Here is an 18,561-nt window from a genome sequence, read left to right as displayed (position 1 = left end):
GCTAACATCTTAGGTCTTGAGGTATTAATTAATTTATTAATTCATTAATTTGTTATTATTACCATCACTTTCTTGTTTTGTATCTGTTTTTTATCCATTCATGATTTGGTAACAATACTCACACAATTCAAGTCGTGTAAATATAATTTATGTATGATAATGAACTTGTTGGAATAATGAGTATTTAAAATATAGTGTTATATATAAATTTTGTTACATACAATTTAGGTTAGGTTCTTTTTGTTTTTAGTTTTTATGTATGTCATCCAGGTTTCTCTCTCAGGGTTTCTTTAATTATAAACAAGCACCTGTTTTGTTGGTGTGCATTTTTTTGCATTAACCTCTATCACATGTAAGTTCACCCTTTATATAGAATTAGCCTAGCACATACCTTATGTCTATGAATAAGCGCCGCTAGGGGGCGCGAAACGCGTCAGACGTTGTCTCTCCCTGTCCTCCTGCCTTTCATTTTCGTGTGTCTATATGTTTACAGCGTTTGTTACTGTAATACCTATTTTGTATTTTTTAAGCCATTTTTCTAATAAACGCTGACTTTTAACCACCGATGCCTGTTTGCAGTGCCTGCCTCCCTGTTCCTACTGCAAAAGGGGCACAGACTTTGCACCATAAAAACAAAAATGAGAAGACAAAATGAGAGAGCCTTGACCCTCTGCACCAGATGCATTTCATGCCCCTGTGGCACTTGATCACTGAGTAAGGGATTTGCCTGGCATAGATGTAGGGAATGTAAGGTTCTGATTAATTGGTTGAAAAATTGAGAACAAGTAAGGACCTAGGATCCGTTTAAAGTACCTATTCAAGGAAGAAAGGTTTTTCCAAAGTGTCTGATTTGAGTCTAATTCTGCTTCATGGCAAAATGAGAGTGACCCCAAATGATGCTGCTGGTATACCTGTGTGTAAAATTCCCTGACCCTGAATTAGTTGGCAATAGTGGCACTGCCATATAACTCCTCATTGGACATGAAAATGAGTTTTTTATATAAGTATTGTTAGTATTTTGCTTAGGGGATCTGTCATGTAGTGATCCAATTTTGTTCCTACCTTTTAAAGTATATCTTTTTTTAGTACTAGAGCCTTTCTGTGTGTGTACCGTTTGAGTCATAAGTTTAAATAAGTCAACGTTTGGTGGAAGGTAAAAGGATCATCCTGGTGATCATGCTCAGCTAGATACAAGGTGGCTATTAGACTTGTGTATTTTAAATTATGTTGTTCACCCCTCAGGACCGTCTTGTGAGGTTTCCAAAGATATATAAGGATCTTTACAGAATTTTGGTTAATATCAAAGTGTTCTGACAAGGTGAGAGCAATTATCTCCAAGATTAAGGGGTTGTGCAGAAGGGAGTCATCTAGCCACTATAGGTATTGTGCAAGTAGAGCTTTTGGCCAATGCATAGCCATAATAACTGTTGCATGATCAGACCAGGAGATACTGCCTATGTGAGAATCAGAAATTGTGCGGACTAGTTTGGCCAATGAACAGATAGTCAATCTGTTATTAAGAATTGCGAGAATGGGAACAAAATGTTTAGTGGCATATATATGGGTGATGTATTTGCCAGGCATCAACTACGGAAACAAATCTGTTTATGAATAGACTGAATGGTTGCTCAAGATGCAGTTCTTCCCATTGAACATTCTAGGTGTGGGTCAAGAGCACATTTAAAGTCCCCTCCTAGTATTACTGAGCCAATCTATTCTTCTTGTAATTAGTTTGGAAAGAAAAGTGCCTGATTGATGTTTGATTTGTAGATATTGGCAATAGTTACAGGTCTATTATATAGTAAGTTGGTGATAAAAAATACACCTTGCCTCTCTGTAAACTAATAGGGGAGGGAAAAGGAGAGTCTGTTAGGATGCTAACCCATTTTTACTTAAGCGCATGTGAGCTAAAGAAGCTAACTGTAAAGATCTTAGTAGTTCATTTGGATATAATGCTGCAAAATTAGTTTCTTGATTTAAAATAATGTCGACCTGTTTTGCAGAACCACTTTGTGGCTACGGACATTTGATAGATGAATTTAGCCCTTGGGCATTTTGAGATAGGGTAGTGACTAAAGTGGTATTTTAGGTATGTTGCCCTAACAGTGCGCTATTCTGTGGATGTGAACCCATAGCAAAGGATGTGTAAATGTGTGGTGTATATGGAAAAAACTGTTTTCTGCGCACTGGAATTGTTTGAGTCAGTTCATAATTCTTTATTCAAGGAAGAAGGGGGCTTCCTTTGGGTTCTCCATTCTAGCATTGTGTAAGGAAGAGGAGGGTAGAAAGTATAGATAAGTATAAGGGGAAGTATGTCTCTTCAGCTGAACAATCTAGAGTGCAAAGAGGTAAAAGGGAGTTAACCTAAACTTTCAATATAACTAAGCAAATCATTATATTAACTAAATAAGAAACCTGGAGATGCTTAAAGATATAGGGGAAGAAGTAGTAGTCTTCTATATTGTTTTGTTAAATGTTTTAGAGTTAGATGTAGACTGCATGGCTTAAATAAACTAAATATAACCACTAAGCACATGTGTACTATATTTAAGGTCCTAGAACCCCTATTAAAGCAACTGTTTAGCTCAAGATGTATATGCACACTGAATAGTAAAAATAGAGCCCCAATGTTTCTTTTAATGCCTTTTAGTGGATGCCACATGGTCAATCTCTTTGGTGAATTCTTCAAACAATGTAAGTCATTTAAAGGGACAGTATACTTTAAAATAGTTTTCTTTTCATGTGTTTACAATTGCTTTTTTTTACCAAACTAGCTTTTTAAGGTTTATTTGTGTATATTAAAGCTCTGATTTTGTGTTTTGAATCCACAACCTAATAAAATGGGTTGATCTTGTAGGTATAATCAGATCTCATCACTGTATCACATTGTGTAGGTATACATTATTATTATTATTCTTTATTTATAAAGCGCCAACAGATTCCGCAGTGCTGCCCATGGGTACAAGGATAACAGTACAATGTAGAAACAATACGACAAAATTTTACAGAAAAAAAAACAGGGGGAATTGAGGGCCCTATTCCCGTGGGAACTTACAATCTAGATGGGTAGGGTGGGAAACAGGAGGTGGGGATTGCAAAGGTGAGAATGATATTAGTGAGGAGATAGAGAGCTGCTGTTAGTTAAGTGAAGTTAGTATGTTAATAAGTCGGGTGATAAGCTTCCCTGAACAGAAAGGTCTTTAGAGAACGTTTAAAGGAGGAGAGGTTAGGGACAAGTCTTACAGCACGAGGAAGTGCGTTCCAGAGGGTTGGTGCCGCCTGAGAGAAGTCCTGTAGTCTAGCATGAGAGGAGGTGATGGTAGAGGACGCAAGAAGCAGGTCATTGTTGGATCTTAGGGGACGGGCAGGAGTGTATTTGTTGATAAGTGAGGACAGGTAGGGTGGGGCAGCATTGGTGAGGGCTTTGTAGGTCATGGTGAGAATTTTGAATTTAACTCTGTTGTGAATGGGGAGCCAGTGAAGGGACTCACAGAGAGGTGCAGCAGAAACAGAGCATCGAGAGAGGTGGATTAGTCTGGCAGATGCATGAAGGATGGATTGGAGGGGAGAGAGGGAGGCCAGTTAGTAAGTTGTTACACTAGTCAAGTCGGGAAATTACCAGGGAGTGGATTAGCTGTTTAGTAGTTTCAGCACTTAGAAACGGACAAATTTTGGAGATATTGCGTAGGTGGTTGCGGCAGGATGAAGAAAGCAGTTGGATGTGGGAAATGAAGGACAGATTTGAGTCAAGCGTGACTCCAAGGCAGCAGACTTGGGGTGATGGGGAGATAGTGGTGCTGCCAACAGTGATGGAAAAATTAGAAACTGGAGTAGAGTTAGAGGGGGGAATTAGAAGTAGTTCGGTCTTGGACATCTTTATACTTAGGTGGTGGGAGGCCATCCAGGAGGAAATGCCAGATAAGCAGTCACTAATGTGAGAATTGACAGAAGGAGAGAGTGCAGGAGTGGAAAGGTAGATCTGGGTATCGTCCGCATAGAGATGATAGCTGAAGCCATAGCTGTAGATAAGTTTACCCAGTGAAGAAGTGTAAATAGAGAAGAGTAGAGGACCCAGGACAGAGCCTTGAGGTACTCCAACAGACAGAGGCAAAAGAGATGAGGAGTCACCAGCAGAAGAGACGGAGAAGGATCTGTTAGAGAGATAAGAGTGAATCCAGGAGACGGCAGTGTCACAGACCCCAAGAGAGCTGAGAGTCTGTAGGAGAAGGGGATGGTCAACAGTGTCAAAAGCAGCAGAGAGCTCCAGTAAGATGAGTATAGAGTAGTAGCCTTTGTTTTTAGCAGAAAGGAGATTGTTAGTAACCTTGGTGAGGGCAGTCTCAGTTGAGTGTTGGGGACGGAAGCCAGATTGCAGGGGGTCGAGCAATGAGTTGGAGGACAGGAATTGGGTTAGGCGATTGAAAACTAGTTTTCAAGTAATTTTGAAGCTAGCGGGAGCAGTGATATGGGGCGGTAGTTTGCAGGGGAGTTAGGGTCAAGGGAGGGTTTTTTGAGGATGGGGGTGACCTTTCGCTGCGGAATTTGTTGGCACTCTACAAATAACCGATAATAATAATAATAATAATAATAATCTGTCCATAAAACAATCACCAGTACTTGGAGAGAACAATGGAAAATTAACATTGTATTACCTTATCTCTGCTATATCCCACTGTGAGTGTAATTTCTTCTGCTGGCTGTGTTTACAAAGCTTATCTATAGCTTGGACATGCGGCCACAAACTTTCAGAATAGATGGGGATACCACATGCTAAATCAACTATTTAAAATGCCAATATAAGGGTAAAGGAGCTACTTGTAAACAGTTGAATACACTCCAGCAGGTGGATCATTGGAAACAAATTAAAGGGGAGAAAATTTAAACTGTCCCTTTAAGGTAATTAGTCTTTTCTATTTTTTACAGCTCCGGCACCTTTCCAGTCTTGATTTGCGTCATATCACTGAACTGGATAATGAGACTGTGATGGAAGTAGTAAAGAGGTGCCAAAATCTCACATCGCTAAATCTGTGCCTGAATTGGTTCATTAATGACAGGTAGGGTATTTTTTTTCTATTACATATCCTATCTAATCTGGTGTTAAAGTGATTTAAATAAATCAATCTTTTTAATTATTGTAATTTAAATACTTTATTTAAAATCTTTTGTGAACTAATTAATCACAACTCATGCCTGTAATAGCTAGCAGGTTTGTTTGCTGATGGTTCATTTAAATTATTTTTTATATCTCTGTAATATGATCTTGCAAACCTTGATACGTGTTTTTTCTTCAACAATTGTGTTTGTTTAAATAATAATTATTCTGTAAGCTGCTCATGAAAAATATAATGTTTAGGTCTTTACAGAATGGTTATATTTTATCTCACTAGCTGCCTACTTAAAAGCTAGATTTGAAGATACCTTGAGCATAGTTGATTATTCACTGCCTGTTGGTGTTGAAACCTTTTCTGATGAGAGCTATATTTACAGAAATGCTTTTAAAGTATTACTAAATACAGCAGAATTTAGTAATGAATACATGCATAATAAAAATACAATGCAATAGCACTTACCTTGAGTTTAAAACGAACATATATACTGTGCACTTTTGCTCATGCTCAAAAGAAGCTGGAGCATCAGAAAGGGCGCATATAAATACATGTGTACGTTTTGAAAATGGAAATATTTTTTTTAAATTGTTTGCTTTATCAGAATCATCCCTTTAAACCGGAATGTGTTCTACTAATTTTATGTTAAAATCCTTGGCAAAGATTTAAATTCATGTCTTTTTTTGTGATATATTTAAGTAGCCCTAGAAAGGAAATCGTTCCACTGTATAATTGACCTTTTTGACAAATTTTAAGTGTTATTTGTTTAAGTGGAATCTATAACGACATGAGTGAGGCTGCACTATAAGGGCACAAAAGCTACGTTCACTTTTTATAAATGTGGCTCATTTTATAATTTGCAAATGGTTTTGGAATTTAAAATAATAAGGGCCAGATTACGAGTAAAGCGCAAACGTTTGCACTCGAGCGGTGAAGGGTTTATCACTGGTGTTAGGCGCTCATTGGGTTTACTGTTGGTATTACGAGTTGAAAGTAAAATCGATCGCTTGAGCACAATCGCGTTTTATGCAAGAATGATTACCGTGTCCTCAGAGCTCTGGTTACCTGTTTCGCAAAACTAAAAAGTGTTACAAAACACATCAAAAATACATTACAAAGTACAGTTACACTCATAATAACACCATCTAATAAAAATTATATATATATATATATATATATATATATATATATATGTAAGTGCATTGGAGCCCTTTGCAGTTAAGTAGATGTATTTACTGTAAATATTTGACATTCCAATGCTCTGCACATGGCAGAATATGTTCTATGTATGTATATATATATATATATATGTGTATATATATATATATATATATATATATATATATATATATATAGTACCAAAATACCATTATATATATATATATATAATAAAAAACTCCCTCAGTAGAGAAATGAACTGAACTAGAACACTGCCCCCCCAGAAAAAAAGGGAGTGCAGTATACCCTTGTCTAGCACACAACCTGCAATGGAAACAAATTAATTAAATCAGTAAGACACAATATTGATATGCAGCAAAATATATGCTTTAATGATTCTAAATAAACTAATGCCACATAGCAATTATAATACTTCAAAAAGTCCAACCAGGAAAATCTGCAAGGGTACCCTTGGAAGTCCAGGGAGCTCCAAAAACGACAACACACCAGACGTAGTGGTTAAACGTCCCAATATTCATGCCCCAAAAGAATGGACTGAAAAACTAAGACTCCCATTAGATTCTCCATTGTAAGGCAACCCCAATGAATCCAAGCGGACACCCCCACGGCTGTGACATATAATGGGTATAGAATACTATAAAGTGTACTCACAGATCCTTTGTTGTAAGAATTCCGTTAGAGATATCGCCTCTCCCAGCGAGTATAGCTAACAGTCAGCGTCCTTATACTTTACCCTCCTTTTGGCTGCCGCTGGCCTCCACGGCTCCGTTCACACAGACTTACATGAGGTTACTGGTGCCACTTCACTTCTGTGGGTATTAGCTCTATCTGGAGTTGGGAGATGGTTTGTTTGCAAGAGCTCCGGTGCGCCCTGTGGACTAAAACTGTAGCTGCCTGCTATGTGCGTTTACCCCTAACGGCACGGGGCCTCGTTCCGGCTCAATCAGATGCCGTAATACTCTGTCGACTCCATCTTTGATCATCGGGTGAAATAGAAACTTAATTTCTTTCCTGTTTAGTTTGCATCATGGCTACACATTTAATTCACAATAAAATGGCAGACTTACCATTTTTATATATGTCGAAACAGAACACAATAATATCCTAATTTTATAAAGTTTACCATTTTTACATTTCAATTATTTGAATTAATAACAGCAAGTGTAACAGCAAAAAGAGACCCAAATCTAAAGGACAGATTAGTGAGCAGTCTGTTTAAAGTCCAAGACAACAAGATGTGACTATCAAAATATAGAACACAAGATGGCAATTTTAGATGCACTAAATGTTCTGTGTGTGAGAATATGGTAAGAGGGAATACCTTCCATGACAAGGAAGGGAAACCTCACAGAATTAAAGGCCATATAACCTGTAGAACAGAAGGTGTGGTATATAGGCTACAGTGTAATTGTCCAAGTTTCTATGTAGGCAAAACCTATCGTGAGCTAAAGGAAAGAATTAAGGAACATAAATGGACATTAAAAATAAATGCATAAAAACTGGTAGTGTGACTAGGCATTTCTTCTTAAAACATAATAGCAATGAGGAGGAATTGCAATTCAGAGGTCTCAAACTAGTGGATTTAAGTGATAGAAGAGGAAACCTTGATAAAAATCCTCTTACAGAAGGAATGCAAGTGGATTTTTAATCTGGGGTCTCTGAAACCTAAGGGTATGAATGAGGAACTGAATTATGCACCCTTTTTAGGATAAACTGTCAAGGATACCTTATTCATACTTGCCATTACTCTAATGTTATAAATCAATGTATTAAAGGAAATATAATTCAAATAATTGAAATGTAAAAATGGTAAACTTTATAAAATTAGAATTTCATTGTGTTCTGTTTCGACATACATAAAAATTGTAAGTCTGCAATTTTATTGTGAATTAAATGTGTAGCCACTATATATGCCACCAGCAAACTAAACAGGAAAGAAACAGAGTTTCTATTTCACCCGATGATCAAAGGCAGAGTATATTACCCTTTAAAATGGTGTAGACAGAGTATTACGGCATCTGATTGAGCTGGAAGAAGCCCAATGTCGTTGTAGATGAAACGCAGCTACAGGCAGCTACAGTATTAGTCCACAGGACGCACCGAAGCTCTTGCAAACAAACCAACTCCTGAAAACTCCAGATAGAGCTAATACCCACAGAAGTGAAGTGGCACCAGTAACCTCATGTAAGTCTGTGTGAACGGAGCCGTGGGGGCTAGAGACAGCCAAAAGGAGGGTAAAGTATAAGGACGCTGACTGTTAGCTATACTCGCTGGGAGATGCAATATCTCTAACGGAATTCATACAACAAAGGATCTGTGAGTACACTTTACAGTATTCTATACCCATCCTGATATTGGCAATACATGTCACAGCCGTGGGGGTGTCCACTTGGATTCGTTGGGGTTGCCTTACAATGGAGAATCTAATGGGAGTCTTAGTTTTTCAGTCCATTCTTTTGGGAAATGCATATTGGGACGTTTAACCACTACGTCTGGTGTGTTGTTGTTTTGGGAGCTCCCTGGACTTCCAAGGGTATCCTTGCAGATTTTCCTGGTTGGACTTTTTGAAGTATTATAATTTCTATGTGGCATTAGTTTATTTAGAATCATTAAAGCATATATTTTGCTGCATATCAATATTGTGTTCTACTGATTTAATTCATTTGTTTCCATCGCAGGTTGTGTGCCAGATAAGGGTATACTGCACTCCTTTTTTTTGGGGGGGGGGGGCAGTGTTCTAGTTCAGTTCATTTCTCTCCTGAGGGTTTTTTCTCTCTTTTTGTATTTAATTAATTTTATTTACACCTCTGAGCACTGCACATTTGCTATCACTTATTCAAGCTGGTGTGCAATAACCGTGGTTTTCAACATTTCTGGTGCACGCCTTTTAAATTAACATATATATATATATATATATATATATATATATATATATATATATATATATATATATATATATACATATACATAAGTAAATAGAATATATTCTAGTATGTGAAGAACATTGGAATTTGAAATATTCATATTTTCATGTTGGGTTAGCAAACATAAGAATATGCAATCGGATTTGCACGCTAGTAGGGTGTTTTTCTCACTTTTTGCTCCATTGAGTTCTATGGGGGAATACAGGAACGCAAGTGTAATATTCTAACTTTTTGCGCTCGTCGGGTTAGCACGCAATAAAAAACAGTTTACTTTCAACACATAATTCCAAGCGCAACCCGACAAGCGCAAAAAGCAGAACTTCTAGCACAGTTAATGCTCAAACAGGAGCTTTAATTAGCACTCCACTTGTAATCTGGCCCTAAATGTATACGCTATTGCATGCTGAATACTATCTTTAACATTTTCTGTGATGTTTGCAAACACGTGTTTTGACTTTAAAAACCGTTTAAAAATTAATTATAAAATTAACCCTTATGAAATTCTGAATTACGTTATATAGTTAAGTTTAAAAAATTATTCAAACGCATTGCGTACTAATCATTAATATTGGATCAATTAGGTGCCATATTTTGCTTTTGAATTGAACTCATATATTTTGTTTTTATGTAAGTAAGCAGAAATTCCACACAACCTCCAAAAATCTAGGAAAAACTATCAAACTGTTAATTATAGTTTAGTTTTCTCTAATCAATGAGAGAGACAATTAGAAATGTTTAGGGTATGGAGGAGCGGAGTCAGCCAGCAAATGAGCTGGTCGCATCTCACAGGCAGCTCCATCAAGGCCCAGTGTTTTTGGACTTAAAACCACCCATCCATTCTACTTTGGGCTTTCAGGGTCCGAAGACATACCAGTCTGAATGCAGACCCCCCAGTGCAGTGGTAGGATATGAACACACCTGGCCTCTGGATTGTGGGTCAGGTTACAGGATGGTGACTGCTCAGATACATAGACTGGAAACAATACAGCGTGTATGTAACCTGCCAAAATAAATATCTGAAAACAGATTAGAATCAGAACAAGTTGGCTGCAGAGAACATTATGGGTGATGACAAGGATTCGTTATAGAGGAGTTGCAAACAGAAAGTTTAAGGCTGCAGAAAACAGGATTGGTTTTGGCAATGGAATATAATGTAGAAGCAAAGTGAAAGCACAACTGATTTCTTGTATGCATGCTAGAGACTGAGACTGTGAGTAGTAAAGTTCAAACTGAAGTAGTCAGCAAAATATAATTTAGCAGTTCATAGGTAGTTGAGACAAATTTGTAAATCAGATAGAAATCTACTTTATGCAGAGTACCTTGTGCAGAAAATATATGAGGAGTGTGATATGTTGTAGAGCTGAAAAATATCCACTTGCATAGCTTGGTCACCAACACTTGTAGCTGAGTAGTAGTTAGAACTGAAGCAAGTAAACTCACAGGAAAGAGGTACTTGCGAAGCTTGGAAACAGATATTGCTCCAGGAATAATCCAGGTCAGACTACATCTAAATATGCAGGCAATGGCTGTAGAAACCTAGGTAACAGAGTTCAGATTTGGCAGTTGTACAGACAATGTTAACCTATGCTGAAGCAACAAACAGGCCTCTAAACAATCTTTATAAGATGAAACCAATTAGTCAGTCAGACATCACAGCAGTGAATGGAACTCCCGCAGAAATGTGACTGACAGATGGAGAAATATAATGGAGCAAGAGCAAGGCTGTCTCTTAAAGGCACATAGTATCCAACAAAATGTCTTGCAAAAAGGAGCTTCTTAAACAGACAGCAACAGTACTTGTATGGCAGGACATGATGGCTACTTTTGGGTAACAACTATCTTCCTCAACCCTCGCTTCCTACTTTGAGTAGGTGTTGGAGCCTGAAGAGACCTTCAGCGCAGGGAAATGCTGTGGTTACGGCCCACATCCAACTGCACGCCGGAGTGAAGCAGACCACAAGTCTCTTGCAACTTTGTTCCACTGTTGCAAACAGGCCAAACATTGCCTAAATGGGCCCTTACCCTCCTTGTTTCTTTCCTTTAGGCCCATAAAACTGGGGTGACTGTCAGCTTTTTTTCTAACCTTGCCAGGTGAGATTTGCTTTCCATATACATTTTTGGGGCACTCATTATAGCCTATGTCCTGCTGCTTAGTTTGAACACTTTACATACTGCACTATACGTATTTGCTATAAAATGTATCCTGATACACTGTGTGACAAACTTGGCAATTTATTTTCCATTGATATTGCTCTCCCATTATTTTGGTGCACTTGATCTCTACTCCTAAACACTGTGCCATGCGGTCATTCAACTTATCATTTTGTGAACCTGGACATGATCTTGACAATGTTGTCACTGTAATATTTTCATTTTTGGGGTGATTGGAGGGGGACCCTAGACCTCTTACTCTTTTGCAACTCACCCCTAACTTGGGTTGACAGCTTTAACTATTCTCGCATCATTCAGTTAGCCTTATTTTTGGCTACCATTTCTGCTATATACAAGACTTGCCAGTAAACTAACCCTCGCTTGATAATGTTGAAATCTTGCAAGAAAAAGTTTAAGTCTATGCCAGCACCCAAGCGAACAGTCATGGACCACTTCAATCCTGCACCCTTATGCCAAACAGCTTGAAGAGAGGGACACTAGTAAGCTAGTAAGTTCTGGCTCTCAAGGATCTACAGAATTCAGCCCCTGCTGCAGTGACACCAACATTTTGGACCCTCTTAATACTTTATTAGAGGGATATAATCAAGAGAAATGAGCCGCACTAAGAGAGCACTCAATAACAAATCTATCAAATAGCAGGGAAAAGTGAAAACTTCTCAGGTTAATGTAAAACTTAAAATTTAATGTAGTCAATTAAAAATAAAAACATAATGTGTATGTAGGTGCAATAAGACTTAGATTAAAAATACCACGAGGATATGAGTCCCAACAGCCTAAGGAGACAATTAGAAACAGTGAAATATCACATATAAGTCTATAAGAGTGACCACAAATGCAAGTAGCCCTGATAGCCAGGTGACAAGCAACACCACAAAATTAACTAAAGCTAGAGGATTAACCTCACACAATTAAAGCTAACTAAGGTGTATACTTGTTAGAGCCGGTATTATTAGGGTGGTCACTGTGGCAATAAGCCAAAAATAACTAATTAAAGTTGGCAACAGGCTTAAAGGATTCAGGGGGGAAAACGCCTGATGCGCATTTCGCCTATACGGCTTTACCAAAAGCTAACCTGAGCCATATTACCATTCCCCTTAAAATACTAGTAATGGACCAATCAAAAGGGTGTATAATTGCACACCCTCATGGCTACCTATCACAAGAAAGGAGCGGGCATTGGATGGAAAGGGGTCACGTGTCAGACGTGACATCAGCTCCATAGCAACATATTCACAATAGTAGACGCTATGGTAAATGTGCAAAGAGTGAGACTGATTGTATTTGTAAGTACAAACTTCAAAAAACTCCAGCCACCAACTTCATTAAAAGACCTTTATTATCTTATCCTGGGTCCAAGTATGCAACGTTTCAAGCCAACATGGCTCTTAATCATGTACTGAATCCATTACAGATCTCAGCAAATAAATTAATTCCACTAATGAGAGGCTGGATATTATGCAATAATGAAAGAAAGAAGACATTGCTATCTACCTAGTCGATGAAATAACAGCGTTAGATGATAAAATAGTGGATATGCAAGTTTGGTCCCACGTGCGCATTACAGGGGTCCCTAGGTCGGTCCTTCCTGGAGATTTAGCTTCATATATTGCTGAGCTATTTCAACACGTAGGTCTCCCAATGGATGCCATCTGAGGACCTCATAGACAGAGCCCATAGGGCCTCCGCCCTAGAGGTCTCTCAACTGACAAGTCGAGGGATGTGATTGTGAGGCTCCACTTCTACACTAAGGAGAGGGTTATGCAGGCTGCTCTACAATTAACCATCCTCCCTGAGAAATTTGGGGACATTGTTTTTTCTGACCTCTCAGCTAGAACGCTACAACAAAAGGACCAATAACATCAAATATAGGTGGGGGTTCCCACTAAGGTCACTAAGGACAACCATCTGCACACAATATCTAACATTGTACATGCAAATGAAAAATACCTCCAAATAGATTCAATATGTTGTCCTGAATTTAGGTTTCCAAGTAATTTATAGCAAATATAGGCTAAATACTATGGATGTAATATTATAGGATGGAATTATTGGTTTAACACTAAAATGTTCTATGCTTAATAGTGGTCATTAAATCCAAAACTGCTACACAAAAATATATATATATTTATAGAAACTAGACACCACAGGTTATTTTCATAGAGGCATTGTGGTAACCATTTTATTGCCTTTATTGTGTGTGTATATATTTATATATGTATTATACAGTATATATATATATATATATATATATATATATATATATATATATATATATATATACATACGCACAGTGGCGTAGCGTGGGGGGGGCCACAGGGGCGGTTGCCCCGGGCGCAAAATTCTGGGGGGGCGCAAAATGCTTGGCTCCCAGCCTCCCCAGTCCCCACCATCTCAAGACAGTAGACAGTCCCACTCCAAGCGGCGCTACAGGGAGGTTAAAAAATCTGACAGGCGCCTGCGCCCAGCCATTCTGTCTCTCAAGTGAACTGTCTACTACTCTGAAGTCAAGACGTGCTGTGTAATGATTTAATTATCATAATTTTATGAGTTTAATCCTATCCGACCGTTACCTGCTGCTAGACTAGTGTTTATGCCACTAGTTAGCACGGTCCACTCCCACTCCCAGCGCACATGTCAGGAGGGAGGAAGAAGTCAGAGCAGCAGAGCCAGAGTGGAGTCAGACTAGTACGCCGCGCCCGCAATGATAAGGTAAGTAGTGTCAACAGAAATTACCAAACTCATCACCGGGTCCGTATCAGAACCAGACCACCAGTGCCACTGCCAGCCAGAATTATAATTAAATTATTATAGCCCCTGTTTTTGCCTGGGCCCTGGGGAATAGGGATTGGAAATGGCAACGCACGCAAAATGTAGCTTAGCCTCTACCATTACCCAGGTGACGTTGCAGGGCCAGCCAGCCAAGTTCCAAAGGACCCAGAGTCACTCTGAGCCAGCCAGCCAAATTCCAACTTCCAAAGGACCCAGAGTCTGAGCCAGCCAGCATGCCAGAGTGTGAGAGTGATCTATGCTGCTTTAAAGTGAAAGCTGGTTATTTTATTTCAAATTCATTTTTAACCTGGGTAAAATAAAACATACAAGATGTAAATGATCTACATCTTGTATGTTTTACCCAGGATAAAAATTAATTTAAAAAAAATAACTGGCTTTCACTTTAAAGCAGCATAGATCACTCTCACACTCTGGCATGCTGGCTCAGATGTATTTAAAAATTAAATCCCATGTTTAAATATTAAACCATAAAAAATGTAATTGTTAAGTTATATAATCTACTTACTTAATGTATATAATAAAGTAATGGCTGCCTGCCTGCAACCATATTGAATCCTAATTTTTAAGGATGAATGTAGAGTTTAGAATTATATATATACAGTGGGACCTCGGTTTAAGAATTTAATTCGTTCTCCGGGATGTTTCTTATTGCGAAAAATTCGTAAACCGAAACACGGTTTCCCATAGGAATGCATTGAAAACCAATTAATGCGTTCCGGAGGTGAGAGAAAAAGTCAAATAAAGTCTACAAAACCTGCTGCAAATGGCTCCAATGGCTCCAAAAGGCTCCACAACTTGCTGCAAATGGCTCCAAAAGGCTCAACAACTTGCTGCAAATGGCTCCAAAAGGCTCAACAACTTGCTGCAAATGGCTCCAAAACCTCTCCAACTGCTACCCACACTTCAGTATGCAGGGAACACTTGCTTCGTATTGCGAAAAAAATTCGTAAACCCAGGGGCAAACCGGAACATTTGTTTCGTATTGCGAAAAAAATTCTTAAACCGAGACAATTTTTTTCAAGATTTTGAATTCGTAAACCGAAATTTCGTATACCGAGTCGTTTGTAAACCGAGGTCCCACTGTATATATATATATATATATATATATATATATATATATATATATATATATAGTATATAGTATATATTTTTGTTGTTAAAATAAAGCTTTGTTTGTTTTAAAACAAAAACCTGTCTCCTAAGTTGTTGAGCTGTCTCCTATATTCAAAGCAAATTTGCCAATCACTACTGTACTGGTGGAAGAGACTCAGTCAGTGCTAATGGATTAGGGGGGCGCAATTCTTGCCTTGCCCTGGGCGCTGAGAAGCCACGCTACGCCACTGCATACGCACACTTTATTAAAATAAATTTCACACTTTTATTGGCATATGTGCTCACAGGTAGAGAGAGGGGAAAGGTCAAGACAAGGCTTTGTTAACAAACAATGCTTATCTTTTTTGATGTTTGTCAAAGTCTGAAGATTATTTATACTAATTGATGTAATTCAGATTGCATAAAAATAATGACACTACATTTTAGTATGTCTTTGACATAAAATGTAATAAGAACTTACATAATATAAAAATGTTGCTAGTAATATACCAAACGATTAAACTTAAGAACAATGCTGTGAGAGATGTTTTTCAACAAATGAGGTGTTAACATGAAGAGCGATTAAATTATTCACTGTTGATTCTCTTTTTTGTCATTAGTATAGTAGTAATAAGATCTAGCATCACTATCCATTTAATCTTCATAGATTCACACTATCAGGGGTGCATTTATCAAATCATGGAACAGGGTTCCTTCCCTACTTAAGAATATGTCCGCCTGTGATTGTGACAAGCATTTGACATTGTTAAAGGTTGCGAGCAGAATTTTCAATCACCCAGAGCAAGTGTATTCTGTGTGTTTGCACTCGGTTAAAAAGTTGTCGTCTTTTCTTAAAGGGATATGAAACCCAAAAATGTTCTTTTGTGATTTAGACAGCACATACCATTTTTTTTTAAATATTCCAATTTACTTCTATTATCAAATTAGCGTTGTTACCATGATATTCTGTGTTGAAGTGATACCTAGGTAGGCATCTGGAGCACTACATGGCAGGAAATAGTGCTGCCATCTAGTGCTCTTGCAAATGGATAACATCCTTGCAAAACTACTGCCATATAGTGCTCCAAAAGTGGGCCGGCTCCCAAGCATACATCCTTGCTTTTCAGCAAAAGATCCCAAGAGAACGAAGAAAATTGGCAATAGAAGTAAATGCTCTATCTGAATCATGAAACTAAAATGTTGGGTTTCATATCCCTTTAACTTGTGACAAGCAGGCTCCCATTGTCAGCTGTTTCAACTGCTTGATAATTGGAGCCCTATACTTAAAGGGACACTTTCTTTCGTGATTCAGTTAGAGCATGACATTGTAAGCTACTTTCTAATTTACTCCTATTATCAATTTTACATTATTCTCTTGCTATCTTTATTTTGAAAGCAGGAATGTAAATCTTAGCAGCCAGCCCATTTTAGGTTCAGCACCATGGATAGCGCTTGCTTTTTGAAGGCTTATATTTACCCACCAATAGCAAGCATGACCCAGGTTCTCAACCAAAAATGGGCCGGCTTCTATGCATCACATTCTTGCTTTTTAAATAAAGATAGCAAGAGAACGAAGAAAAATTGATAATAGGAGTAAATTAGAAAGTTGCTTAAAATGGCATGCTTTATCAAGAAAAAAATTGGGTTTAGTGTCCCTTTGATGTTTTTTTCTTCTGTTTTTTTTATGCATCTAAAGATGATTTAAAAAAATATATTGCTTTGGAAAGATCATCCTTTTGATTTTATATTTTCCATTTTGTAAGGACTAGGTATATGTTTCCTTGTAAAACAGAAAAGGTTTTATGAATCACTCAGTCATTTTGCGACAAATATCACAGCAGACCTCCAACTTTTTGATATTTCACTAATGCAATTGTTTTCTTTTTAAATAATACTGGGTGGGTTATTACTAATCTGTTTGGAAGGATGGCAAACATCTAGAGGTTTCAATAGGCAAATTCTTTATTTGTAGGGTGCTTTTAGAAAGTAAATCAATCTTTTTGTCTGTTGCTCACACAAAACAACCCCATATAAGCAATCAAGTTCTATAGTATCTCCTTAGGTTATGAAGCAAAAGTCATACATGCAAATCCTTCATTGAATAAAAGTACTTATATGTGATATTGTTGCTCAGACTGAAATATGAACATGTTGAATTTTGAGTTCACTAATTACTAATTAAGCACTTCAGTGAGACAAATCTCCCTAATTCCTGTTTTTCTATAGAAGTAATTTATTGAATCAGTATTACAGAATATAATTTGTGTTGGAAAGATTATTCCCTTTTGGAGAGTTTTTTTTATTATTTTATTTTTGAGTGACACTAGGTCATTCAATTCAAATTTACTGCATTCATTTTGTGCTTGAATTTACACGGGATGGAGAAATACTGGGTGCCAGATCACTATAGCAACTAAAATGGGACTTGATGCCTGACACATTACTCTGGCAGCTTTGCCTCACTCCTTCCTCTGTAATGCAGCTTCACCTACACTCACATAAACCTAATAGTCACTGGCTGGCTGTTGGATGAAAACATAGTGTACTCTAAAACAGCAGGACAGAGGTGCAGGGTCCCTCATTTGGTACAGTCCTTCTATATAAGGGCAGCTTTAAGATCCCTACCCCTCACTTATAAGTTCCTCCCTCCTTGCTTGTGGTAATTGCATCTTTTACATCTTTAAGTGATGGGGTAATGAGATAGGGGATCCATTACATTCTCTTTTCTTTACTTTGGGTAGGGATGCCACCTCTCTGGGAATGACCCAGATAGTTCGGGTGTCCGGGTTTGAGTCAGGCCCAAACACGTAAATGACCAGGTTCAGTGGAAAAAAAGCCACAGCCAAATAGGTGACATTGTGCATTTGCAACATACTGCACATGCCTACAGTTATTTATCTCTTGCCTGTGTGTGTCTTTGTGTTTATCAGTGTTTTTCTATGTGTGTAAAAGAGTGAGTGCATTTGTGTGTTTGAGAGAGAGTGTGTGTGTGAGAGCGTTAGTGTCTTTGTGAGTGTGGGTGTGTATTAGGGTGTGAAAGTGTTTGTGTGATATAGAGAGTGTGAATATCTGTTTGAGTTTGTGTGTATGTGCTATTATGCATACTGTGTACTCTGCAAAAAGTTTTTTGCTGTGCAAGGAGGAAGAGCATTCGGGTTTGGCCTGAACTTAAGGTGGCAACTCTAATCTAGACCCATGTGTTTTCAATGACCCGGACAGATCGGGTTTGTATTTGTGTGTCCTGGTTTAAAGCTGAGTCAAGCCCAGACATACAAGTTTAATGGTTAGAGGGTAAACAG

At 38.0% G+C, this 18,561-nt stretch overlaps 1 protein-coding gene across 1 annotated transcript in view; it reads left to right on the top strand.

The window, feature by feature from the left end:
* The window catches only part of FBXL17 (F-box and leucine rich repeat protein 17), a 1,296,987-nt gene that overhangs the window by 382,237 nt on the left and 896,189 nt on the right, over nt 1–18,561 (top strand). The window contains exon 6 of the mRNA XM_053701528.1: nt 4,924–5,054. Within this exon, the coding sequence (XP_053557503.1) occupies nt 4,924–5,054 (131 nt within the window). The remainder of the gene's footprint in view (nt 1–4,923; nt 5,055–18,561) is intronic.

Source organism: Bombina bombina, chromosome 2 (genome assembly GCF_027579735.1).
Source record: "Bombina bombina isolate aBomBom1 chromosome 2, aBomBom1.pri, whole genome shotgun sequence".
Taxonomy (NCBI): Eukaryota; Metazoa; Chordata; class Amphibia; order Anura; family Bombinatoridae; genus Bombina; species Bombina bombina.
Note: the sequence above shows the minus strand (reverse complement) of the source record. Positions and strands in the feature narration are given on the sequence as shown.